The 27,443-nt window shown below is 43.6% G+C and overlaps 1 protein-coding gene across 2 annotated transcripts in view; it reads right to left on the reverse strand.

The window, feature by feature from the left end:
• Positions 1 to 2,738: 2,738 nt before the first annotated feature.
• MKLN1 (muskelin 1) overlaps positions 2,739 to 27,443 on the reverse strand; it is a 96,736-nt gene continuing 72,031 nt past the window's right edge. The window contains exons 8-18 of one of the 2 annotated variants that reach the window (XM_085877351.1): positions 27,116 to 27,181; positions 18,156 to 18,268; positions 15,006 to 15,218; positions 14,675 to 14,896; positions 14,456 to 14,585; positions 14,101 to 14,248; positions 13,826 to 13,940; positions 9,650 to 9,789; positions 6,635 to 6,737; positions 6,194 to 6,248; positions 2,739 to 3,937 (exon numbers count right to left, since the gene is read on the reverse strand). In XM_085877351.1, the coding sequence (XP_085733477.1) occupies positions 3,816 to 3,937; positions 6,194 to 6,248; positions 6,635 to 6,737; positions 9,650 to 9,789; positions 13,826 to 13,940; positions 14,101 to 14,248; positions 14,456 to 14,585; positions 14,675 to 14,896; positions 15,006 to 15,218; positions 18,156 to 18,268; positions 27,116 to 27,181 (1,427 nt within the window). In that variant the 3' untranslated portion in view covers positions 2,739 to 3,815. The remainder of the gene's footprint in view (positions 3,938 to 6,193; positions 6,249 to 6,634; positions 6,738 to 9,649; positions 9,790 to 13,825; positions 13,941 to 14,100; positions 14,249 to 14,455; positions 14,586 to 14,674; positions 14,897 to 15,005; positions 15,219 to 18,155; positions 18,269 to 27,115; positions 27,182 to 27,443) is intronic. The other variant, XM_085877349.1, reaches the window with a different exon arrangement.

Raw genomic sequence — 27,443 nt, forward strand, 5'->3', positions numbered from 1 at the left:
CCTTTCTCGCCTTCACGCTGTGGAAACCAAGGCATGTCAGATCATTGGCATCTCCCGCAATGAGTCTGAGTATTTGTGCCTCTCACTCTCTCACCGCAGGCAGGTCGGTGGTCTTTCTGTCTTTTACAGTCTCCTCTCCAGTCTCCCCTCCCCTGCTCTCTCTGCGATTTGTCCCCACCGCATTTCCACAGGGCGCTCAAGGTCCGCCAACAACCCCCTTTTGGTAAAACTACCAAAATCACGAATCACTGCTCACCTTCACTCTTTCATTCCTCTTTTTCCCCACCTTTGGAATAAACTCCCTCACTCTTTTCAATCCCATTCTTCCTTCCAGGCCTTCAAAACCGCTGTTCACCACCACCTGTCATCCCCCATCCAAATCCTCGATCTTTTCTACCCCCGTTAATCCACCTCAAGCCCACCTCCTTCAAATTCCCTGCTTTCCTTCCTGAAAGTCCCTGTAATGTCCATCTTGTATTCCCCATGTTCCCCACCCCATCTCTCTCCCTTCCACAGATCTCCAAATGTCTCTGTTTCCCACTGTTTTGTCCTTCCCACTCGCGCCCCTCTTGTCTCATGCCCCCTTTGCTGTGCGTTGTGTGTTCGCTCTCATACGAGCCTCGACAAGGTATACAAAAACAAACAAAAAAATCCCCAGGTGCACAGAAGTGAAACAAAGAAGTCAAAGTCTAAAGGTATTCAATCTAAAACAACATGCCTGACAATAAAAAAAGTTTGGAGAACTAGAATTTATGTGGCATAATGCTTCCACATTGTGATTACAGGTGTTGTACAGTATCTTAAATGAATTAACAGCAAACCCATATCATGGCTAATGATTTGTACAAGAAGCATTTCTAAATCAATGGAAGCCCCAGCCTCTGGCCAAGAAGCAGTGGTAGAGCAAGAACTCATGCAATGGAATTTCTCTCCCAAAAATTGAATTTCTGCATTAAAACTACCTTAATACAAGAATGCTGGGAGAATTGAAGATGTAGCTCGTAGCAACTATACAAGACAAACCCAGAAAGTGAGCTTCAAGTTTGCCCCTCAAATTACAGGTAACACATGAAAGCATAAATTATGTCATCACTATTTTTGGGGCAGGGCAAATCTTATTTAAAGCTTTGAATGAATCATTAAAATACAGGACATGCCTGTAACCAGCTGGGGTTCGTTGGGTGTGAATGCAGATTGGAATGTAATATGCAAAGGATCCACAGTCTCCCACGGGGCTACGTTGTGTGTAAGGAGTGGTCACAGGCTCTCATAATGACCTTAAACAGGGAAATGAGGCCATTTGGCCCGTCATTGCCATGTTGGACTCCCCTTTTGCTGGTGAAAAAATGTTTTCAACTACAATTCCTTTTTCTAAAAAAAGAAAAAAAATTCAAATCCGAAATTCAACTTTTCTTAAGTAATTAAACCCAAACAACCCTCCAAATGCCCCAAAGTACAGGAAAATAAATCAAGAATTAAAAATATCCGATGGGAGAGGGGATGTCCCCAGACACCACTTGGCATGGCACGCTGTTAGCGTGTGGACCAGGGATAAGTTTCCACTTTTAGATTCGCATCCACCCACTGAAAATCGTGGTGACAGGCCTGCAAGGGTAGTGAACAAATTTGACACATTTACCTCATACGGAAATTTGTGGAACATCCCACATTTGAAGTTTTGACAAAAAAAAAAGAAAACATAAAATGACACCCAGAAAAGATGGCCTGGTTGGAATGGAAATACACATTTACATGATTAAAGGCTCATGATACTGGAATCCCAAGTTCAAACCCCATACACAAATATATTTGCCAATGGTCTCCGAATATCCTAGTAACACATAAAACTACGGTGACATCTTATGTCTTTCTCTTGCATGACCCATTTGTACAAGTTTCTCTATGAGCTTTAGATTCTCTAGAAAAACGAAATCAACAAAAGCTTTGAAGAGGAACGCTTTGATATTGTTATTAATTTTATTTACATAATCTAAGGCCCGTAGTGGAGCTGCCACACACACACACAATGGACATACAGATGAACATTTGCGACACAACATAAAACTGCTCGACGAGGCACACACACCTAGAGCTTGGGTTAAGGGCCGTCACTTCCAGGGGTATTCTGGGAAACAACGATATCACAACAATGGCACCACTTTTCTCAAGGCACTGTGGGGCATTTCCGAACGAGGAATTTCCTCCTCCTCATGGATGTCAACCGATGGGGACTGTCTGTACTCTTAACATTTCAAATGCTTATAGTCAAGCAAAGAAGCAGCACATACAATTTTTAAAGTTTTTGGTACGACTCAGCCAGGGTTTGAACCACCGGCTTCTCAGACTCAGAGCGGACACTCACTCGAATGAGTGCACCGAGTCTAGTCAAAGCTTCAACTTACATAAGAACGAGAAAGCATCTCAAAATGCAAAACCCGTCCACATCGACTTTGTACTCACTAAATTTGATGAAAATAACAGCTTAAAAAATAAAAAAGGAAAATTTATTAATCAGTGTTCTCCATATTCTCATAATAAAGGTTTGTTGAAAATTTGATGATGAAAGCTCAAATGGTAAAAAAAAATTTTTTAATAAAATTTTATTTTTTTATATCCTAGACAGACACAGAGACAGACATACACAAATGCACACACACACGCAATTGCAAAACCCCATCTCCTGCTGCTGCAAAACCCCGTCTCCTGCTGGCAGACGGGCTACCAATGAAAGAATCGAATTACAATGGCAAAAATACAGCCTTTATTGTATAGGTACAGCTTGGGTATTTACACATTTGGTACAAGGAAGAGGACAACACATTTGTTATCTGAGAGCTCGCTGAATGCATACTGACATTAATAGCTATTTTGTCACGAACAACTACGAGTTAATGTTTTACCATGAGCTTCAAAGATGTCATTTTCGTAGTTGGGGTTCCGAAAATATGGAAGTATCAACACAGCTGCTTAAATGAGACAACTTCTCAATGGGCACTTCCTTTTCGTTTTGAAAAACTATTCTCGCTCTGAGCGTGACAAATGAAATAATGAGAGATAAAACAATGGCAAGAATAGTGTTGTTTTTGTTGCTTATGAAAGCAAGCGAAAAGTCAAAGCGCCAAAGCAACAATTCAGAGCTTGCTCTTGAAATGCAACTCATTGTGAAGGTTCCACACTGTGGCCACAAGGCTGATGATGTTCCAGTCATATTGAGCTTGAACCTCAACTGCTACCAGTTAAACCTCAAATAATATTTGGAAACATTTATAGATATGGATTTCATTTTCATTCTTCAAAAAGTGAATTTCATAATTATAGGGTGTGGGAATTGCTAAGAACTTACTTACACAAATGTAAACAAGACCATTTCTGATGTACCTGGGGAGGCTGGAAGCTGCTGAGTGTCCAATAAGACCCTGCGTGAATGCTGCGGTTAAACTACCATACTTTCTGCCTTTTACAATGAAGCATCATTGACTGAGGTTACAAGCCCAGGAAAAGGAATTATTCCTCTGGCACCTGCTGACTGTTTTCTTTCAGTGTTGCTTTCACAAGGGTCTTCGTTGTCCACACGCTGAAAAGCACCTCCAGAAAAAAAATGAGTAGCACCCAGTTGCTACCCACCAGGCCTCATCAATTTTTTTTTTTTCATCAGTCGTCCAGCACCAATGCGGATAAGTCAAACAAACGACGAACCCGTCATTTGTGGCACGAAATACTTGGATTTTACAATGATATGATAGCCTTTTCATCTTTCAAGAAGTGAATGTCATAAATGGTGTGGTGAGGACAGTGGAAAGCAGCAGTGAAGCTCTTCAAAGAGGAATAAGGTCTACGAGGTTTCCTCGAGGAGGGGTCATGCTATCAGGGAAGAAACTGACAAGTGTGTCGAAGAGCTGAGAACGCTGTGCATAGGTCTCATCCACATCGGAGTAACCTGTAAGAGATGAGATCATTTATGCTTCCTTCGGTCAAGCAATCGTGCTTTGTCCAAAAGACATAATTCCAAGCACATCTCAAATGAAAACAAGGAAAACTCCAGACCTCCCACCTTGTGGGTGGAATGAGGAATAGATCTGTGTAATATGTAAGCTAACTCTTGAACTGTTTTTGAAATATCATGTACACAAGCCAAGTTACTGAGATGGCTGCCATGGCAACAGAATTCAGCCAATCATAGCCGTGATCTAATCAGGTTGAGATAATGTCATGAGGAATAGATATCTTCAATTTAAAAGCTAAATGTTCAACGATATTTATATCGCATACACAAAAGCACATGCACAGATAAATCGGTCAAGGACAGAGGATTGGTTGATCAGACGGAGTTCATTTAAAAGTCCCCCGTATCCGACCTTGTCGGAGGGGCAGGGGACAACGAGAAAGAACAATCAGAGATTGTATACCCTCGCCAGGACTTGTTTTGTATGGTGAGTTATGTAATTAACAAGGCGAGAAAGACATAAAATGTCATAGCCCCTGTGGTTTTAGTAATTTTGCAGTCCAGAGTTAAAGGGATAGCCCATATTTATTTACAACTAAAATGGCTGGCAGTCTACCAGTCGGCCATCTTTGATCAGATTGCAAAATAAAGTGAGGTGCATGTGTATGCCATCATGCACTGTGCTTGTGCCAAGTTTGAAGAGAATCAGACCATGGATGTCCGAAAAATGGTTGGGGACACGTTCAAGTAACAAAATGGCCACCAGTCGGCCATATTTTATCTGATCTTGAAAAGAAATGACAAGCAAATGTAAGCAATCATTCATTATCTGTGTGCCAAGTTTGAACAAGATCAGCAAATGCATGTCCGAGAATTGGTTGAGGACATGTTCAACATCAGGTTTTTAAACTAAAATGGCCGCCAGTTGGCCATCTTTGATAAAAAAAAAAAAATTGCAAAACAAAGTGATGTGCACCTGCACACTATCATGTATTGTCTTTGTGCCAAGTTTGAATAAAATCGGTCAATACATGTCCAAGATATGGCTGCGGATGGATGGATGGACGAGACCCAATCCATAAGCCCCCGTTTCGGACCAAGTACAACGGGGGCTAATAAAAGATGTAATGAATACATAACTGCACATAATTATTACATAATTAATAGACGTACTCAGTTCCAATCTGTTCTGTTCTGACATATGGCAGCTTGGCTGCTGGGTAGCTCTCATTTCTTGGAAGAGCGGCTTATCTGCTGATGCTGTGCCCTCTACCAGTACACTGGTTCTCATTTCGCCTTAGCTGCTGCTGCCTAAGCAGTCTCCTTGGCTATTGGGCACAATCCTGGACAGGTCGCCACTCCAACACAGGATACCAGTAAACTGGTACTCATGTTGTTGACCTCAGAAGGATGACGGGCAGAGTCAACCCCACCTGGTATTAATTCAACAGTAAGTGGGATTTGAACTCAGGATCCTAAGATCCCAAGCCAGTCACCCTGGCCACTAAACCAACACCAGGCTTAGTTCCTCGAGTACGTAATTTATAGACGTACTCAGGTTCCAATGGTATGTAAATCAAAGACATACTCACGTTCCAATAGTATGGAATTAATACATGTACTCACATTTCAGTAATAAGTAATTAATAGACGCACTCACGTTCCAAAACTACATAATTAATAGACGCACTCACATTCCAATAGTATGTTATAAATAAACGTACTCACATTTGATTTCAATTGTACGTAATTAATAGACGTACTCACATTTCAATGGTACGTAATTAGAAGACATACCCATGTTCTGTGTGGACAGACAAACGGACCCAAATACAATACCCTCTCCTCTGACGAGAGTAATCACGAGAAGGCAATATATCGGCCTTTTCTATTATTTTCATTTTTGAGGTGCTATAATTAGGGATTTTGCATGGTATCTGCTGGACGTCTGCCAATGGAAAAAGTCTCGACAATCACACTACACAGTCTCTAGGATAGCAATTCCACCAGTTTACGCTGATCCTGAGATCCCTGCAACAAACTGACCAGAAGGCAAAAATTCTCCAGCAATATACAAGTTACATCAACCAATCCTCATGATTTGTATATCTTGTATCATTGTATAGTGTGATTACAATGTTTCCTCGATCTACATTCTACAAGATAATTACACAGCATATCGAACTCAACACCACCAGAGTCGATTAATTACCTATTTGCAAAGCTCATAAATCAAAGGTCGGACCTTACCAATTGAGATGAAATCAGAAGAGCTCTTAAACAATGATGTTGTCAAAAGTTGGAACTGGTGAGGAGAGGGCAAGAAAAAGTTTGATGAGAAAATTTCAATAAAGGACAAAGAAGTGTTTGGAGGTAAGGATGAGGAATTGGACAAGGGGAAAAAAATAATTTCCCAGGAAAGTTAATGGTTCTTTAATCATCCTGTGGTAATGCTTTTGTGCTGAAAGTATCCCTTATTGTCGGGTTTTCCGTGTGTGTGTGTGTGTGTGTGTGTGTGTGTGTGTGTGTGTGTGTGTGTGTGTGTGTGTGTGTGTGTGTGTGTGTGTGTGTGTGTGTGTGTGTGTGCGCGCGCGCTCCCAGTATGATGCATGTTCCCATTAATTTCGGGATCTTCTCGTTTGGCAGAGATGCAGCATTGACAAGCAACATAAGCGTGTGCTTTCTTTTCACCTCTCTCGCTTCCCGGGGATTCGTGTGATCTACCGTCTCGGCAAGTTCCGTCTGGAGGAACTTCAGTGCACCTATCGGATCCTCCATAGCTTTTTCCTGGAACCTTCAAGATAGATTTAAAAGGCAAAGAAGCATTTTTAGCACTTCAACTTGTAATAGCAGATTGAAACTTTAATTCAAGGTTCAACAAGTAAAATAAATCTGTCAAAATTCTACACCCAACTCTTCCTCAATAAAAGCTAGAACGACAAGAGTGAAAATTGCTTTGCAATACATGTCCCCGACTGATGTGATATTTTCTAAGTCCAAAAAGGGCATAACCCTGTAAAAAAAAAAAAAAAAAAAAAAAACGACGAAACACCCTGAAACTGAAACTTGTTCTGTAACGTATCACAATAGAGCCAATGCACCAAGTTTCAGTTGAATATATTGTTACAGATTTCAGAATCCGATCCGACGAATGCATACAAACATTCAGGTCCTCGGATAGTTATTGGATTCGCGAGATATCCCTTATTGTCGGGTTTTCCGTGTGTGTATGTGTGTGTATGTGTGTGTATGTATGTGTGTGTGTATGTGTGTGTATGTGTGTGTATGTGTGTGTATGTGTGTGTATGTGTGTGTATGTGTGTGTATGTGTGTGTATGTGTGTGTATGTGTGTGTATGTGTATGTGTGTATGTGTGTATGTGTGTATGTATGTGTGTGTGTGTGTGTGTGTGTGTGTGTGTGTGTGTGTGTGTGCGTGTGTGTGTGTGTGTGCGTGTGTGTGTGCGTGTGTGTGTGTGTGTGTGTGTGCAACGTGAGGCTCCACAGCACAAACCAGCAAACCGATTTCGATGAAACTTGGCGGTCAGGTGCCATATGGCTGGGAGTGTGTGCGTTTGAGTTTCGTTGCTAAGCAACCACCCGTTGCTATGCAGCGGCCGAAAAACCGCATTCACTATTTTCAATACTTGTCCTACAGTTTTGAATGTGGAGAAACGAGACTTCGGAATTAAACACTTCGAGATATTTTGAAAATTTTACTCGAGCCGATTTTTGATTTAGGTTTTATTTTTCAAATGGTCGTCCTTCAAAAATCGGGTGTCTATTTACCATTATTTTTTATGAGGAGTGCCAGTTGGCAAAATATGCAATAGGAAAAATCTTGCCAGGCAGAGGAACAATTGTATGTGAACCAATACGTCTTGGCAATGAATCTTCGTCGGTGGATCGGTCAGAATGAAAAGCATCGTATCCAGCGCTTCGATCCTCACGGATCCCTCGTCGCCTACCGGCTTGTTTCCCGAAATGCATGTCCAGGATAGACCTATCCCCATGTCTGGTGGGATTCTAAAAGTGATGCATTGAGAAGGGTAAAGAATAGATTCCCTCTCTTGTGAAAAGCTCCTTTTTCTCTTTACGACAGACACATTCATGCACGCGAGATAGCGTTAGCCCAACGGAGGCTCCACACCCGCCTTTTTCCATCGACGTTGACACCCGTTTCCTTCACCGACGCCGACACCCACCTTTTTCCATCAACATTTGACACCCCGTTCAGCAGCTCTATGGATGCTGACTGGCTCTTTTTCATATCGGGCTGAACAATGAGGTAATAATTGTTGTTCACGTTTTATGAGCGCTTCACGTCTTCGCTCGGTAATTCTGACAAATGGCTGCTTTTTGCCGTTCGTCCAGCACCACAAACATGGCATCGTAAGCCCGGAATAATCGTGGGATGTGCGGGTTGTCACCGCAACGATTCGCAAATGGGGCGGGGTGGATTTGGCTGGAGTCTGTGCCCGCCCAGCCTATAAAAAGAGAACGAGAGGGCTGTTCTCGGCGGGTCAGTTGACGAGTCAGTTGGCATCAGTGAGTCGGTATCAGACGACTTTACCAGTCAGTCAGACGGCTTTACCAGTCAGTTGGAGTCCAGTCAGTCAGATGGCTTTACCAGTCAGTCGGCGCCAGTGAGTTGGTGACAGCCTCAGTGCCTCATATAGCGCCTCACAGCACTTCACAGGTCCTAACAGCTGTCCGTCGGTTGTGGCTCCTGGCGGTGGGTGACGCTCGGACCGTTAATGCTCCTTCTGCTTGAGACCTGCTCTTGGCGTAACTGATTCTTGGCGTCCCTGGGCGTTGGCAACGGACAAGGCATGCTCACCCATTTCAGGACGTTTTTATTTGACATACGACCTCTATTTGGTGAGCGAGACAATTTCTCTTCCACCACCGAATGATCTGCTGGGTACCTTTGTCTGTGTTTAATTGTCAAGTAAGGCAGAGAGATAAGAATCTGCCCTTTGTCCCTTTTTCTTTCAGTGCCTGATTGATTATTTATTTGCTTACCATTATTTTGATTGATTAAACAAAAATCCTTATTAATAAATTGCTTTGTCGACGTTCCAACCTGTCCGTGTTTGTCCTTTCCGTCCATTGATCCAGCATTGTCCGAACCGAGATAGACTGGGAGGTAATTACCACACAAATTGACCAATAATAGTCGGCACGCACCAGCGGTTAAAATGCTTGGCTGCTCTAATTAAGATCCAATCAAGATAAGATTGATGCTTTGCTGAGGGCGCACTCCCCATTCAGGAAACCACGTGACCTCGAGTTAAACGGAAAAATTAGATGGTGGACACTGGAACTCATGGTTGACTGAGTGGCGTTTGTGGTTCTAAAGCAACCCACCGTACCACAAAGTTAATCGTGAGCGGTGGCCCCAGGTCTGGCTCTTCTGAGGACAGACGGGAATTAAACCCCCTCATAATACACTCGGTACCCGTGGCCGTAACAATATTAAAGGGTATGGGGGGGGGAGGGAGGAGTCTGAAAAATCACAGGTGGGACGGATGGACGAACAGACGGAGAGCAACCCCGTAGTCCCCTCCGGTGAAACCGGTCCTAATAAACCAAGCCCTAGCCCGAACCAAACATCCCCAATGTAACAACAAACACCATCGCCCTTTGACTCTATGGAGTACAACTCCAACCACAATGAAAATCTGCGTAAACTTTAATGAATGACCTGTGCTTGCGAATGAGGTATCTGCATTTCCTGAGAAGGTCATCACGTGATGGGCGGCACAAACGGAGAGACCAAAAGTCATCGAGGCGCATCTTGGGTGATGACGTCTTCCCTGGGTTTCCTCCAAACAGGTAGTGTACCTGGCAGGTGCAGGAGCAAGACAATAAGCTGGGTAGGGTGTGAATTATATTATCAAAACTCTCATTACCCCGTATGTGCTAAGTACAAAGTGGGGTTAAGCAATAAGTTCACGTTGTCTGTCTGTCTGTCTTTAAATGTCAGTTTATGATGAAGAAACAACTTGATTTCAATTCAACGTTACATTTTGAACATGAAACGGAACATAAATCAAAACACAAACCTCTAGTTTAGCAGTACGTACTTTGGCTCATAAGCAGAGGGTATTGAGATAATTTTTACACTGTCTGCCTGTCTAGCAGTCAAATAAAATTGAAAATCATTCCAAACAGGAAATTTACTGTTTTTTAGGACATCATAAAGGATACAAACAACAGGCACAAAGAACGAATGTAATGTGTTGATAAGGTAGTGTAAAAGATGCTGCATAAAATGGCGGTAAACCTCCGAATTTGTTTTTCTACAACCTTTAAAATCTTTATTTTATTTCAATTGAGTTATAGACTTGAACAATGTAGAATCCAAATCGTCTTATTGGCATTAAACTTTTCGTTTAGCAGGACTTGGACAAAATATTACGGAATTTTAAATCATCTCAACCAATCAAATTTGCTGCTCGCAAACCTCGTCCATGTCCTTTTTTTCTCAAGACCGCGTGGGATAAGGTGTTCTATAAACTCATATGGTAAGGTAGTTTTGAATCATTGTTACAATGGAATGAATTAAATCAAATGCTAAAAAGGAGTAAAGAACACTTCAAACCAATTCTCACTTTATGGACAGCAACTTTAGATGATGTATACAACAGGGATGAAGTGTAGTCATGTCTAAGTGAGAAAGCCGAGCCCATTGTTGCAACTGGGTACACCAACACCCACAGGCATGTTATTTTGAGAGTTTGGAACTTTCGTGTGCAAGTAAAATGGGAAAATTCTTGTTGATACTCGATGCAAGACAATATTAAAAAGTTTCCGTTCACTGCCCTCCACAACTTAGGAAAAAAGGAACCTTCACACCTGCTCTTTCTCACCAAAGACCTTGCCCGGCACTGAGAGCAGCGTCACCCCTCGGTAGTTGTTGCAGTCTTGGCGATCACCCTTCCCTTTCCAGAGAGGGACAACAAGGCCCCTCTTCCAGTCAGTTGGGATGATGCCTGCTCCCAAATCTTCCTCTTCCCTCCAAACTCTATCCCACTGATGTCCTCCTTCACTATTAAAGGCCAAAATTTTTTTTCTGTGCCACCTCACCCATGGGCCCTCACCCTCCCCACCCCACCACCCCCACCTCCCTCAAAAACTCCTTCCTGAGATACAAGCACCCTATCACACCCCTCACCACTTCTCTCAACTCTCCTAAATGGATCCTACTTTTTAAACATACGTACCTTAATGAAGCAAGGCATCATAGGAAATCATGAAATAAGGTGAGCTTTTCCCAGCGGTGGTTTCAGGACATGGTGGTATTAAAAAGCGATGGAGTTATTGGCCACATAGTGGGTACCCTTTGCTTGCGGGTCAGCGGCAGCACTGCCTGATCAGACATCCCATATACACTTTATAGCAGCCTTTGGTGGCCTCAAAAGCGGTGTATGCTTGTTGTTGGCTTAATGGTTAGGGTGGTGGGCTTGGGATCCTAGGATCCTGAGTTCCAATCCCCCTCGGCTGTTGAACAAATACCAGGTGGGGTTGACTCTGCCTGTCATCCTTCCGATGTCGGCAAAAATGAGTGCCAGCTTGTTGGTATCCTTTGTTGGAGTGGTGACCTGTCCAGGATTGTGCCCAACAGCCAAGGAGACTGCTTATGCAGCATCAACACTCTGCACAAAGTATGGTCCCAATGGATGGAAGGAAAACCGGCATCAAGGCCAACGTGTAGAAGCTTAAAACTGTGCCCAGATTCTGAAGTACCTTCCAGTCCTACACCCAAAATTTGGGGCCTCGAGGTGCTTCGGTTCGGCCGTGGAAGAATAACTTACAAACCCAGAAACACACAAACAAACACTTGAAAATATGTCGATAGATACGAGAAAACTTCCAAGTTACTGTGGGTGTTTTGTGAACATGACAAATCGCAGTTTATCGTTTTGTTCAATGATGTAAAGAAAGATCACCATGATGATTACTATTTCAATACCCTGTGCCAATATCCATTTTGGAGAGCTTCTGCAATCTTCTTCTTCTACAATCAGGGGTTCTTAACCTTTTGATGATTCCAGACCCCCAATGGATTGCCCAACATGGTCCCATACCCCCTTCGCTTGACTGTCAAAATCATCATCACCAGTCCTATTAGTTGACAGTATGAATTCCAAAGATGTCAATAGCTTGAATTTATTTTAGATATGGATAGCTAGGAATAGAACATGAAAGGCAATCATAAGCATTTATCATACTATCATACTAGCCGAAGCCCCGTCACAGACGGATTCCGTTCATTCAACCACCCTCACCAGCTCACCCACAACTCGAGGGACATGGACTGGACAGGGCGTGCTTGCCCCCACCTACTCATCCCCCGCCCCTGCCACATTCCCCCCCACCTTCAATTTGCTTACCCCCGCCCAAAAATTTAATTACCCCGGCCCGCCTCTTCACTGGCCGACCCCCGTCTCTTGCTTCCCCGCCCCACTTGCCCCCGCCTTCTTGTCCACCCCCTCACACTCAACCCCGCATAATTCACCCCAGCCCCCGCCCCATTTCCCCCCGTCTCCCACTTTCAATTTGCTTACCCCCGCCCAAAAATTTGCTTACCTTGCCCCCCGCCTCTTCACTCCCTGCCCCCGCCTCTTCACTCCTCGCCCCCATCTCAACGAAAAGTGTTTATTCTGCTTCAGAGTTGAAAGTTGACTATTGCCACTATGTGCGATGCACTCTTACAGGTACGAAGTTTCTTTCAGGCCAGGTCACAGTACCGAGAAAAACATGATGCGACCGCGAGGAGGAGCACAAAATTGGTCCTTCAGTATTAATATATAGAAGATACAATGTTTCTTGTTACATTTTAAACATTGTTACATTGTGTCAAATTCACATTCTGAGGAAGTCAGCATGTGCAGAAGAGAGTTTTACATTGCAGACGCTATTTTCGAGGAGTGGAATTACACCTCTCAGCGGTAACGGTGTGTCGACGGCAGACGTAATGACGTCACCGAATGACTGACGATGTCATGACGTCCTGACGCCTCTCAGCGGTGACGTCACACGTCGCCATGGAAACGAATGTAAAACGAAAAGTGGTTATTCTGCTTCAGATTTGAAAGTTGACTATTGCCACGATGTGCGATGCACTCTTGCAGGTACGAAGTCTCTTTCAGTCCAGGTCACAGTACCGAGAAAAACGTGATGCGACTGCTTGGAGGAGCACAAAATTGGCCTTTCAGTATTAATATATCGATACTTACAAAAAAATAAATAAAAAATAACCGAAAAATTACAAATATACAAACAGCTACAAATATTTTACAATATATCTTTGATTCACCTATTTCAGATTATAAATCAGCAACTTTACTTCTTATGGTTGAGTTTTATTGCGCAAACGAAGAAAACAAACTTGAATGTGCAAGTTTTTCAATATCTCGACTACATAACAGACACTCTTACTAATCTAGTAAGATATTTTTGATGTTGTTTTCGTTCAATCAAAATATGGAATCGGGGTACAGTTACTGACAATGCTACTCGCATGTCATCTGATACATCAAGTCGATTTCTCCACTTTGATTTCAGATTTAATAATGCAGAGAATACTGTTTCACAAATGTTCAGAGATAGAGTCCCATACCTCCAGCATTTAGTTCCCATACCCCCAAGGGGTATGGATACCCCCAGTTAAGAACCCCTGATCTAGATTATCATTTTACCATATAGTTCAGGACTTGTTCATCACTTTATCCCTTTTATGTGTGCACTTAAATAACAGAGTTCATTCTGACAAAAACAAATGGGACAATAACGCATAATTCAAACCATTGTTGGACCTCAAATGCAAGAAAATTCTCATGAGACTGCACAAGTCTCATACTTATAATTATGGTACCTTGTGCTTTTCATCATACACGAGTTGGTGGGCAAACCGTGGGCAAGGCTCATCATCATGCAAGCACCGTGTTGAACCCTCCTTTCCAGTCTGTTCACTCTTGTACATGCAAGACCTGCAAGCAGAATGGACAATGGACTCGAGACTTGCTGGCCAGGAGAGTTCTCCAATTTTTGTGTCGACAGTTTTCAAGGCGGCCAGCTCGGGAAAAAAGAAAAACAATAGGATTTTAAAAGAAATTTGTTTTAGTGCAAAAAAAAGAAATCAGCAATTACCACGTGTTACGAGCAATGTTGTATATCCAGAAGGAGTTGCGAACGTTCTCATTTCGCTTCTCCTTGTCCTTGCTCAGACCAGATAGCACGTGCACCTCATCCAGTTCTGTGTCAATGGTGGCACGTTGCGTGAAGCCTGTCATAGGAACTGAAAGTCCACACCACGAGCTTAATCTACCACCACATGCCTTGGAAAGTGCTGTTCATGCAGCATGGTCTGTGTAATAGCACCACCATGAAGCAAGCGTCACACCTTCAAAATCAACAAACGTACAACTACATTTTTAACCGTATCAAAACCTCCTCTCCATCCAATGTCACACACCACATGCACCTTATCCATTGCATAAAACACCTTTTCCCGCCTCCTTCTTTGTCCCATCAGAAATGATCTCCACATGATCAGCATCAACATCGTAGCTGAAGAAGTCATTCAAGTAAGTCTTTGAACGCTGCCCGCTGAATACATACAAGTGGCGCTTCTTCTGCAACAGAGTAAAAATCCCACGTTTTGTGATAAAGGGAACTACCAAATTAAATTCATGAAAGCACCACGTAAAGGAGATCATCTTACCATGTGGAACAGCATGCAATGGCCGATGCGAGACTGGACGTCTTCTGGTCCAGCATTACTGGAATCCTCTCTGAGCTGACGCCAAGTCCTAGAAGCACAATGATATGCAAATAGGCCACTGAATTGTGCCTCAGAGCTACGGCTGTCCTCCCCGCCCGCTCCAGCGGTGAGCACACGGCCACCAAATGTGTAGATCATGTGATGTTCAGAATCCATGCACATCTGTTCGAAGAAAGGAGTAAAAAAAAATATGAAAAAGAATAAAGAGCAAAAAAATATAAATTGCATCCGATAATGCAGAGTTAAAAAAGAATATTGGGTTCTATACTACCTGATGATCAAAAACAAGCTTTGGTCCGCCGTCTGCGGCAGTGTCTGCACTGAGAAGTTCCCAACATGCCGTGCCAATGTCATAACGAAAGAAGTCGCTACGCAACGAGTTAGTGCTTCGTACTGTTGACTCCAGATAGCGTCCTAGTGTGTAGATCTGTCTACACACTATGTCGATGCACATTTTGTGGCAGGAACGTGCACACGGGCCACCCTAGGAAGGATGGGAAGGTTAAAAATAGAATAAGGTAACAACCATGACAAGCAGATCGAGTTCAATGTTTAAGAAATAGAAGACTGAGTATCTTCAACTCCAGGAGCACAGTATAGAGCTTTACTCTATGGTCTGACACTTACCAGGAAGTGCAAGGCCTGTTCCTTTTTCCACTGTAGACAAATTGCTAGCCCAACAATCTTTGAAAACACATATTTGGTTTTCATCCTCTCCTCCCATCACTGCCATTTTTACTCTTAATTTCTCCTGACCATACAAGGTTGCATATGCAAATCAAGCAACCATGTTGATCTACCCAAATCCATGCTTAATGCTCACCTCCACTTTCATTAATCTCCAGCTCCCAAAATTTTTCTCTCTTTACACCAGTCCTGCAATATGATGATTCTCAGCAATTTCATGCTACTCCCCCATTCCATCTCATGATCTTTGATATTCTTGGTGACTCTTCAGGCCAAAATTCCTATATTAGTCTGCTGTTCCTGCCTTCTCACATGCCCACCTGCTAAGTTATCATGACTACATGTTTTGCAGTCATGTGCATATATCCCTTCCCACTGTCTGCCTATTCATTCCTTGCCAAGTTGTTGTCTGTCCACTGACCCTTTGTTCCCCTCTGATCGATTGTTGGATTGACTTCTCAAAAATTGGGTCAACTTCAAACCCAAACTCATGAGATGACTGACAATCCTCCGTTATCCAGCGATTCCAAAGGCAGAAACTGTATAAAAGTAAGTAAACCCAAATATACTCAGGTCAGGTCAGGTATGGGAGCATGCAACGGAGCAGCGCGTTGCTGCATCCACTTTCCGCTGGACCTCTAGTGGCCTCTGTCTGGCCATCCTCCAGGCAGATGCCTGGCCCATCCCCATCTCCTTGAGATGCCGATCAACCTGCTGCAACCATGAGGCACGTGGTCGGCGCATTGGCCTCCTCCACTCATGAGGCCAGGGATCTAAGATCTCCATCTCAGATCCCTGGTCAGAGTCCAAGTATCACATCTGAAGAGCAAGACTGGAAGCACCAAGGACCTGAAGACTCAGACTTTCGTCAACCTGCACAGGTACCAACAGCACCACACCCCATGATCCAGTGAATCCATGACTCCCCAGGCCCGATCCAGACGTCTATGGAACTCTGGCTCACAGCCAGCAGAGACAGGAATATCACTGCCAAGGGAAGTGAATCTCTCTGTGACTTCAACATCCTCACCACAAACAGGTACAGACAAGATAGCAGCATCCAAGATACCATTGAAAGCCTGGATCTTAGTTTTGATCCAGGAAACCCGTAACCCCAGCGGCTCAGACTCCTCATTCAGCACCTTGAGGGCCCTCAAAAGGATATCCAGAGTCTCCGCAAAGATGACTGCATCATCTGCGAAATCAAGGTCAGAGATATTGACATTCCCAAACGATGCACCGAGGCTTGATCTCTCCAACATCCTCCCCAGAATCCAGTCCATACAAGTGCTGAAAAGTGTGGGGGCCAGTACACACCCCTAACGAACTCCAGTAAGAACTGGAAATAAGTCGCAGATGGTATCACCACATCTCACAGCACTCACAGTACCAGAGTACAATTCAGACATCAGATTAATCAGTTGTGGTGGCACCCCATGAAGACCAAGAATCCTCCAGAGGGCATCCCGGTTCACTGAATCAAACGCTTTACAGAGATCAACAAAGGCTGCAAGCAGCCCCTGCCGAAACTCTTATCTGCGTTTGGTGAGCACACGAAGGGCAAGGATACGGTCAATCATTGACCCCCTTGGTGTAAAGCCTGATTGCTCTGGACGCTGGTGCTCAAGCAGATGGTGGCGAACCCCATCAATAATTATCCGAGCAAAGACCTTGCCCAGCACTGAGAGCAGCGTCACCCCTCGGTAGTTGTTGCAGTCCTGGCGATCACCCTTCCCTTTCCAGAGATGGACAACACAGCCCCTCTTCCAGTCAGTTGGGATGATGCCTGTGTTCCAGGCAGAGCACAGAACGACACAAGTGCAGCATTTCCACCAGCCTTGAGAAATTCAGCATGGATGCCACAGATCCCAGGAGCTTTACCCCATTTCAACCGGTTCACCGCAGCCTGTGTTTCCACAAACGAAGGTGGACCACAGTTGATTGGACGGTGAGCAATATGGATTGTAACACCCCTGACATCCAACTCAATAACTGGTGGATAAGCCTGGTACAACCGCTCAAAGTAACCGGCCCAGCGGGCCTTCACTTCGGACTCCTCTATCAAGAGTCCACCAACCTCCGCTCTAACTGCAGTGCACCGAGGGACGGACTTTAAGGAATGCAATGTGCGAATTCCCCTGTAAGCAGGATGAGAATCACCTGACCCACAGTGATGCTCTACCCCCTCACAGATTCCTCACACATAGGCCTCCTTGTCCACCCTCAGCACACGTACAGTTCTACACCTCAACTCCCTGAACAGCTCAGCTTTGCCATTCAGCCTGACCCTGTGACTCTGTTCAATGGTATCCAGTGTCCCTTGAGAGACAAAATTCTTCTTCGCGTGAGTTCCAAGACATCCACCAGCAACATCAAGGATGGTGGTCTTGAAGGCATTCCACAGCTCTTCAGGTCTCAGCTGGATCCATAATGGAACTCGTGTTTTCCCCACCTGACCGAGTCATGTCAATTATCTGCTAGAATTCTGACTCGAGCAAAGTCTTTTGGCTCAGTCATAAAAATCTCAAGATCTCTGAATGTATTCCATTATGGAAGATCTGGCAATGGCACTTTGCTGCCTGGCGCAGGCAACTCTCTTTCTCCTCCTCATACAATGTTTCCCCCACAAGAGAATATTTCAAAGCTTAAATTACTATCCTGCCAATAAGAACACCACAGAGAACAATGCAGTAAAACTCAAAAGAAAATGCCACGACATTTTCAACAGCCTCACCTCCTTTTCTGTATCCTTAGAAAGACATGTCCACTGGCTGTCACGAACACTGTAAGCCCAGAAGTCTGCCAAATCCTGCGTTCCGTCCCAGCCACCGAACAGGTAAATAGTCTCTGGTCCAACGAAACATTGAGATCGGACATTATCATGACTGCAAGTTTAACATTGATATGCATTATGGCTCAGAAGACACACGATGGTGCCTGTCTTGATAAGGACCCTGAACTGATATTCAAGAGGTTTTGGATTCAAAGCTCAATGAAGGTGTATTAAAGATATGGATGCTCCAAGTAGCAGGAACCAGCACCACGAGAACAGAAATCACTAAAACAAAAGAGAATGCATCAATTTTCCTTACTTCCACAATCATGTTGAAAGTAAAGTACGCTAAATGACAATAAAGATCATCTTTTTAATCTTCATTTGCCATTGTTATCTTTGTCGAGTTGAAAATATGAAGTGAAGATATCGCGTGACAATGGATACCGAATCACTGTGTGCTTGGACACAATGCTTAGTTATAGGTGTGATTCAATCCATTTGTTTGTTCAGAAAGAACTTCCATCACGACATGTTAGCTCGTGTATGTTAATGAACACACAAAGTGCACAGAATGAACTGTTTTGAGTGTAATTTTTTATATTCTTTCATCCATGCAGTTCTTCAAATAGAGTTGAACAGTTGAAACCTGTTTTCTCTTTTTGTAAACCACCAATGAATAGAATTAACAAAAAAAGAAAACAGAGTAAAATTAAGATATATTTTAAGTAATTATTTTTAAAGACCAGAAGAACAACCCATCAATGTATTGAAATCGAGCGCCAAGCAATTACTTGCTGCATCATTCCAAGGCAGAGATCAAAGTGTCAAACCAGCTTGGCACAGCACCCATCATATTTCCTTGCGACAATAACAAGACCTTCATTAATTGAGATCACAGACATGTTTTTGATGAAACTAGAATGCGAAGAATACCAAGGTGACCTGATAAATGAGTTTTCTATCAGCTGCAAAACTGTGTGCAATTGTGCCGTGCATCTGCTCTCATTTTAAGGATGAATGAAAGAACATGTCTCCAACATCGAAAGATAGTTGGAATGGCCGTCACAAAGGAATGGCCACACCCTTTACGGAAAGAAGCAATCCCTTTCCTTGAAATGGCTGAAATTCACTGCAATCCTTTTACGGTCGAATTACAATCCATTATCAAATTTGTAATTTTTTTTGGCAACTGTGAAATGTAGTAAACTGAAAAAAAAATGACAGCTAGATGAAATAGCTAATCGTGGGAAATGTTCCAAGGAGCTATTATATAGCCAGTTGTGGATGAGCAATATCTGCCTCTGACATCATAGTCAGGAGGCCCAATGCAGAATAGTGTACGACCCTGCTGATTCCATGTTAGAATAGTGCAACAGGTGTAAATTGACTGTCCAGACACACAGAAACGTGAATCAACTTGTTGCCAACTCTGGATATGGATAGTATGGCCGCCATGACAGTTTACAAAATGGTCGCCATTAAATACACTTTTCGTCATATTTCAGCCGCAAATTGACATTAAAAATTACAAAATTAGGGTCGATTTCCATGTTTTTGAGCATGCCTGAGCTGATGGGAGTATAGAAAAAAACATTGCTCCATCCATTTTCTAAAAATAATATGACTTGTTTTTCACTATATTATTTTTCAAGAAATGTTCAGGCTCGGCAAGAGGCTCGAATTAGAATGTCTGATTATACAAACCACAATCAATGAATTTTACAACTTTGCTATAAAATGAACCTAAACTACATAACTGTGTTTTTCTGTTACCCAGGACTAACTGAAGAATGAAAGCTGCAAGATTTCTCACAGGGGGTTCAAGGGATCGAGAAGAAGAAGAGCATGTAGACTGGAATAAATGCTTTATTTGCCAGGACAGTTCAAAAACTAGCAAGTCAACGCCACTTCGAAAGACTACAATCGTTGGTGTGAAAACTGTAGCTGAATGTTGCAAAGAAAGAGAGAAATATAATGACGCTAAATATGTTGACTCATTCTCAAGAATCAGAAAATATTATGTACCGGAGCACGTCGAAAAGATTCAATGGTACAAATTCTGCTATAGTGACTTTACTCACGCACAAAAAATAGACAGACTGAAGTCAAGGATTCAGCCACAATCTGTGACTTACGCAGAAGAGATACCCACAACATCAGGTTCCTCAGAGAAATACCATGTCCCAAAGTCACTAAGATCCGCGCACAGCGCTATGGATTGGTCAAAATGCGCTTTCTGCCAGACTGACATTCCTGGAAAAGCTGGTGTCCTGACAAATGTTGAATTTGATCACACATCATCCAGGATGCTTAGTTTGGCCCAATTTGACCCCACCATGCGTCACAGGTTTGCAGGTGTTTCAGACTTGATGGCAGCTGAAGGTAAATATCACCTCAAGTGTTATGTTTCTTTTCGCAGAAAGTATAAAAAGGAGAGTGGAGAGAAAAACCAGTCTCCTGAAAGCATCTGTTTCAGAAATGTGATGAACCAGCTTGAGAAAGAGCTGCAGAAGGGACATGTGTTTACCCTGAAAAACATCTGGGAACACTACAGCATGCTGTTATTGAATGATTATGGAATTGAGGCTGGAGCCTACAAAAGCTACAATTTCAAGCAGAAAGTGGAGGTTCACTTTGGTAGTGACAAGGTGACATTCGTGCAGCCATTGGATGTCACAAAACCCCTCATAGTTGCGTCCTCAACTGTGACAAAGTTTGCCATGAGAACCGCCGTGAATGATTTATCTGAAGAAGGTGAAAGTTCTGAAGAAGATGAATTGGCCCAGTGCAGTCTGCCTCATCATGAGAACGAAATCCTTAGCTGGATCTTCAGAGTGGGCATAAAGATTTACAGTGACGTAAAACACTCTCCAGGGCATAGCATTATCGGTGGACTGAACACAGAAAATGCAGAGCGAATTGTACCTGAAACCCTGTACATGCTTGTAAAGCTTCTTTGTGGTGGTGACAGCACTGACAAGATGGACAATGAAGAAGCGGATGAGACAGATACCAAGAACAAAGTTCTGAGCATCTGCCAAGACATTATTCATGTGGCTTCAGGAGGCAAAAAACTGACCCCCAAACACCTGGGCCTTGGCCTTGCTCTTCACCAGGCTACACGCTCAAAAGAGCTTGTCAATCTTTTTCATGCAGCTGCACACACAGTTGGGTACGATACAGTGAGGCGCATTGACACAGCAATTGCCAATGATGTTATACAATGCTTCCGAGATAATGGAAATGTCATGATCCCATGGAACTTTCTCAACATCCCAACTACCACAGGATATTTGAGATATTCTAATGACAACATTGACATAATTGAGGAGACGCTGACTGGGTCTGGCACTTTTCATGTAAGTCAGTGCGTGGCCCTCAGACGCAAGGGAGAACAAGAGCCAGTGATGGACATTCAGATTAAACCTGGCCGCTCCAAAGTTCTCAGTGCCCCTCCTGAAATGACAAGCGTCCAAGAGGCCAATATGACCAACTTGAAGCCAGAACCTGTTTTCTCTGAACCACTGCAGCATACATGGTACTCACCCGTTGAACAGAAAATCAAAGCAGCCAACACTCAGGAGCTTGCCTGGATCTTGGCCAGATTGCATCAACCAAATAATCAGGCCGTTCCAGGCTGGAGTGGCTTTAACCAGATGTCCACAGTTGAGCCACCAGTGACAGTCATCGGGCCAATGCCGATTCTGAATGCCCCAGCACATGACTTTGACATGCTGTGGACGGTTCTACAGAAATGCCAGGCAATGACAAAGAATATTGGGGAGAAGTACACTGTCATCACTTTTGATGAACAGCTTTACTGCAAAGCAAAGATGCTGCAATGGGATAAGAACAGCTGTCAGGATCTGGTCATCATGCTTGGAGGATTTCATATCCAATTGAATTTCACGAAAGTACTCGGACAGTACATGGATTCGTCAGGCCTGGAGAACATTTGGATGGAAAGTGGAGTCCTTGGTGGAAAGGCATGTGAACAAGTAATCAAAGGGAAAGGGTGGAACCGTGTCATCCGCGTTCACAAGTTGACTTTAGAGGCACTTTGGTCCGTTCTCTGGGCATGCTTCACAGCATGGGCCAAAGAAAATGACAAGCTCATCCGGGATGACTTGAAAGGTGCAGCTGGAAGAGTTTCAGATGCCTTTGCCAACAAAGATGATAGAGGAATGAATTCCTCTTTTGGAGAACTTTTGTCTGAGGTGGAAGAGGTGCAGGTCCTGTTTCAGGAGTTTGAAGCTACTTGTTCAGAAAATGCCACCTTTAGATTCTGGAGAACATACATGAAGTTGATCTCCATCCTCTTGAGGTTCACACATGCTCTTCGTGAAGGAGACTGGATCCTGTTCCTGACATCATTTGCTGAAATGCTTCCCTGGTTTGCAGCATTTGATCATTTCCATTACTCTCGCTGGGGAGCTGTCTTCCTTGCTGACATGCACATGTTGCCGACAACAGCTCCAGAAGTGCACAGAGGTTTCCTTGCAGGAGACTTTGTCACAAAAGAAACAAAGCAGAAGTTCAATGAAATACCTGATGACCAGGCAATTGAACATGTGAACAAAGCCGGCAAAGTAGCTGGAGGTTTGGTTGGAATAACAAAAACAGACTCCGCCCGTGACAGATGGGCTCTCTCTTTCAACGAAAGAGCTCAGCTTACCAGAGACACAAAAAACATGTTCACACTCGCTGGCAGTGAGGAAGACGACGATGATGAGCATGACTGTGCGCATAAAGATTTCGGTCCCAAGAGAATGATCCAAGACCAAGAGTATGTGCTAAAGCTCATTGACCTATTCAAGACCCACAATCCATTTGATCGCACTTCCCCAGAATTAGTCTCAATTACGACAGGGGACATTGCCAGTGATGTTGTGACAAGTGATCTCTTGAATGCTGAAATCACTGGAAAGCAGCTCGTCATAGACTTCGTGGAGGACCGGTTGATCAATAAGACAACAAGGTTTCATGACAGAATCAAGTCTAAGAATCTGCACACTTTCGAGAGCATGTACACTGTTGAAGTCAAAGTGGGAAAGGAAAAAATGGTCACACTAAAGGCAGACAGAAAACTTCTGACACGTGTGGTGACAGCAATGCAGGCAGGCCGAGACGTTGACATGAACAAAATGCTGGAGCAAGAGATATGCGCAGTTCCTCTGTCATTGGCAATGCCTAATGGTAGATTACGTCTACCTCTGAACAAAGCTGACCTTGGCAAGATTCTCCAGCAAGGCTTGCCAAACGTTGCTCCAGAACCATTATCGACATGCACTATCATCGATGGCATGGCACTGATCCAGGCACTCGGGAACAGGATGAATGCTAAAATGCTTGGTGAATGGGCAGATTCTGTTGCAGATCATATTAGTCATGTTTTTTCCGACTATTGCTCCAGGGTTGATCTTGCCTTTAATCAGTATAGGAAGAAAACGATCAAATCAACAGCTCGAAGTCAGAGGATACGGGGCAAGAAAGTAATCAGAAGAGACGTGCAAACAAGAAGCCAGTCCATGGGGCAATGGAATACACTCATCTGCCTCGATGAAAACAAAGCTAGCTTAGCAAATTTTCTATGCACAGAGTTAGCAAACAAGTTCCAGAATCACGAACAGGAGCTGGTACTGAATGGAGGCTTCACAGATCCTGCAAAAGTGTGGACGTCGTCAGGGAGAGATGTCTCACACTTGTCATCTCCTGAGCACGAAGAGGCTGATACTCGCATTCTTCTCCATGCCAAGGAAGCATATGAACAGGGGTACATGCAAACTGTTGTTGTTAGCCAGGACACTGACGTCCTCATTCTCCTTGTTGCCTATCAGCCGCATCTTAGTCCCTTTCTCTGGATGAATGCAGGGACACCCAAAAAGCAACACTACATTCCCATTGACTCCATCAATATCCCAGATTCGCAGAGGGAGTCACTTCTGGCATTTCTTGCAGTGACAGGTTCAGATAGCACAAGCCAGTTTGCTGGAATTGCGAAGCGCTCTGCATGGGCTGTCTTTCAAAACAACTCCCACCTGTTGAATAACCTAGGCAAAGAGGAAATTCCTGATGAGAGTGTGATTGCAGATGCTGAGTCATTTGTCTGCAGGCTTTATGACCCTCATGGCCAAGATAACTCAATTCAGCGAGTAAGATGTGATCTGTTTCTCAGTCTGACCAAAGCTATTGAGAATCTGCCTCCAACTCGTGATGCTCTGATTCTACACATCAAGCGAGCGCACTACCAGACTTTTGTGTGGAGAAGAGCCTTGGAATCTGAACCACATCTACCTGCACCTGAGAACTGTGGGTGGGAACAGGTCGTCAAAGATGGCAACGAGACATTTCAGCCGCGACTCATGACTGCACAGCCTATTACTGCTTACTGTGTAGAACTGACGACATGCAAATGCCGTGGGTCATGCTCAACTCGACGGTGCAAATGTACACGGAATGGACTGCCTTGCACGAAAGCATGTGGATGCAAAGCCCTTTGTAGGAACCCGTTCAGTGTACAAGCCGATCAATAGCTCTGAAAATTGTACTTGGGTGTTCTCACAACACTTTTCTCTTCTGCAAAGCAACGTAATTTTGTGTTAGAAAGAATCTGACAGCTGTTGAAATAACCTTTGACTGACTGTAAACCCATCTCCATCAATAGTGCTAAACATTTTCTTTTTCACATTTGTTGCTCGTCTGTGCATTTTCAATTTCGTCTTTAAGTTGTCAATTATGTGAAAAGTTGTGATCCAGTACAAAAATAAAGCACAAAATAGTGTTCCTCGTGTCAGATTACATAGTATTTCACAATCATGACAAATTTCTGGCTAGTACAATTTGCAGTAAGAAAAAGACTAAATCTGATGGCGGCCATTTTGATTACTGTCATGGCAGCCATAATATTCAGATGCAGACTTGGCAACAAGTGGAACTCGACTTGGTCATGCCTAGACTCTTCAAAAACACCAGTTGCACCATTCTAACATGAAATCAACAGCGAACCTATTTTCTAGGCTAGCTACAGATTTTGGCTTCTAGACTATCAATTCTTGCAAACTGATTGAAGATGTATTTCGAGCTTAATGGTGATATATTTTAAAATAATAATAGCTTTCACCATTTTTTAAATTCCTTTTGATCGTCTGTCAAAGTCTCTGCTGATGGCATCCAAGGTAAACTCCATACATGGCTTCCTGACTTCCTCTACTCTCGCAGCCAATGTGCGGCACTCAACAGAATCCTTTCATCTCTTCTCCCTGTTAAAGCTTGAGTGCTCAAAGGCAGAGTTCTGGGCCCAGTCCTATTCCTGATCTTCATAAATGATCTCTCTGACTCTCTTGAAAATCCCTTTTATCAATTTGATGATTCTACCCTTTCCTGGAACATCCGTGATCCTTCAGACAGGCAAGCTCCAGCCTGCTTCCCATTATTTAGATCTTCACAAAATCACAACATCGTCAAAGACTTCAAATATGCCTTTCAATCATGACAAATTTTACACTCTCACTATCTCTCTTCAAAAGAACTGTATGGCAACCCCCCCCCCCCTTTCCACGTCCCCACCCCCACCTACTTTTTAAAACATTCTTCCTGAGGAAGTCCAGTCACTCAGTCTACTGAGTCTCACCATCAGCCATGATCTTTCTTGGGAAAACCACATTTCAAAGTTGACCTCTAAAGCCAGTCATCAACTGGACATGCTCCATTGTACAAAGTCCTTCCCTGGCATACGTGAACTCCCATCCACCTACAAGACCTTCATCCACAGCTGCTCTCCTCTCTGGGCAGGTCAAATTACTTTCTTTCTTTCTTATAAGTCTTTCAATCCTGCCAAATCTGACAATCTCACCATCTCTCTCCGAAAGGACCATCGAGTATAACCACCCCCCTCCCCCAATCTGCATTCTTAACAATCCTTTTGAGGAACTTTGGCACACCTTAACTCCTGTCCACCTACAAGGGCTCCATTTGAAGCTTGATGGAGTACTGTTCTCCCCTCTGGGCTGGCTTCCCTGCCTCACATCTTGCTCAGCTTGACGCTGTGAAAACCAAGGCCTTCAAGACCACTGGAATCTCCCACGATGAAGCAGAGTCTACGGATCACTATGCCATCACGTACAGGTCCGGTAGGCTCTCCGTCTTCTACCACCTCCTTTCTGGTCTTGCACAGTCTGTTTTTTTTCCATGCTTTGTAACCCCAACCCCCAAGGTTTCTTCGCAAGGCACACATGGTCCACCATCAACCCCCTTCTTGTGAAATTCCAAAATCCAGAATTACTGCTCACCTCCACTCATCCATTCCGGGTTTTTTTCATGTGTGGAATCAACCTCCACATTCTCTTCATTCGCATTCTTCCCCCCCCCCCCGAGGTATTCAAGCCAGCTGTTTACCATTTAACCCTAACCCACATCAAAAACCATGACTTTTTCAACGCTCGTAAACCCCTCGCCACAACCCAAGCCCACCTCGTTCCAAATTTGCAGTTTTTCCTTCCTGAGAGTTTGCTTTTGTATCCATCTTGTCTGTCCTGTTCATTCTCCCTTACCCTTCATTCCTCCCCACATCCATTATTTGTCCAAGTCCCCCCCCTATTTTGTCCTTCAACTCTGCTGTTGGTGTGCCCCCCCCACCCCCCTCTCCTCTTTCTGCCGTTCCTTTTTTGTTTCATCCTGATCCGTTCTGTGTTTAAGCTCTTCCACGAACCTTGACATTGTATATGAAGAAAATTAAAAAGTAATGGCATTGAGTAATCTTACATTTTTTCATTCACATTTCTGAATCATCTTAGACTTCATAAGTTGCCAAATATGTCAGTACCAAACCAACCAGATTTTTTAAGGGTAAAATGAAGCGGATGAGAAAACAGCATTGAGAAACAAATGAAAGAGCTTGATCTAGTTGCACTCCCCCTCACCAGTAATGACATCAATGACCATCTGGTGTCCTCCTCGCATCCCTGGCCTGTTTTCCTCACTGTCCTCTAAACGAAACAAATGTCAACAATCAGCTTGGTTAATGCCAACATGCAAAACAAACAGTTAAATGTTTTCTTAGAATAGAGAGTGAAGTTGCTCAGTGACACAAAACATGATAAAAAATCTTGTAGAAATTCTGCACAGGATGCATTGCGCTTATAATGGCACAGAGATTCAGAAACCACACACTTATTTTTCCATCGGCTAATTAATTAGGCCCATTTTGATTGTTAACCTATTTTGGTTCTATTACTCGATACATGTTTC

The sequence above is a fragment of the Eptatretus burgeri genome, chromosome 4 (assembly GCF_056783735.1).
Source record: "Eptatretus burgeri isolate ZD-2024b chromosome 4, Ebu_testis_v1, whole genome shotgun sequence".
Lineage (NCBI taxonomy): Eukaryota > Metazoa > Chordata > Myxini > Myxiniformes > Myxinidae > Eptatretus > Eptatretus burgeri.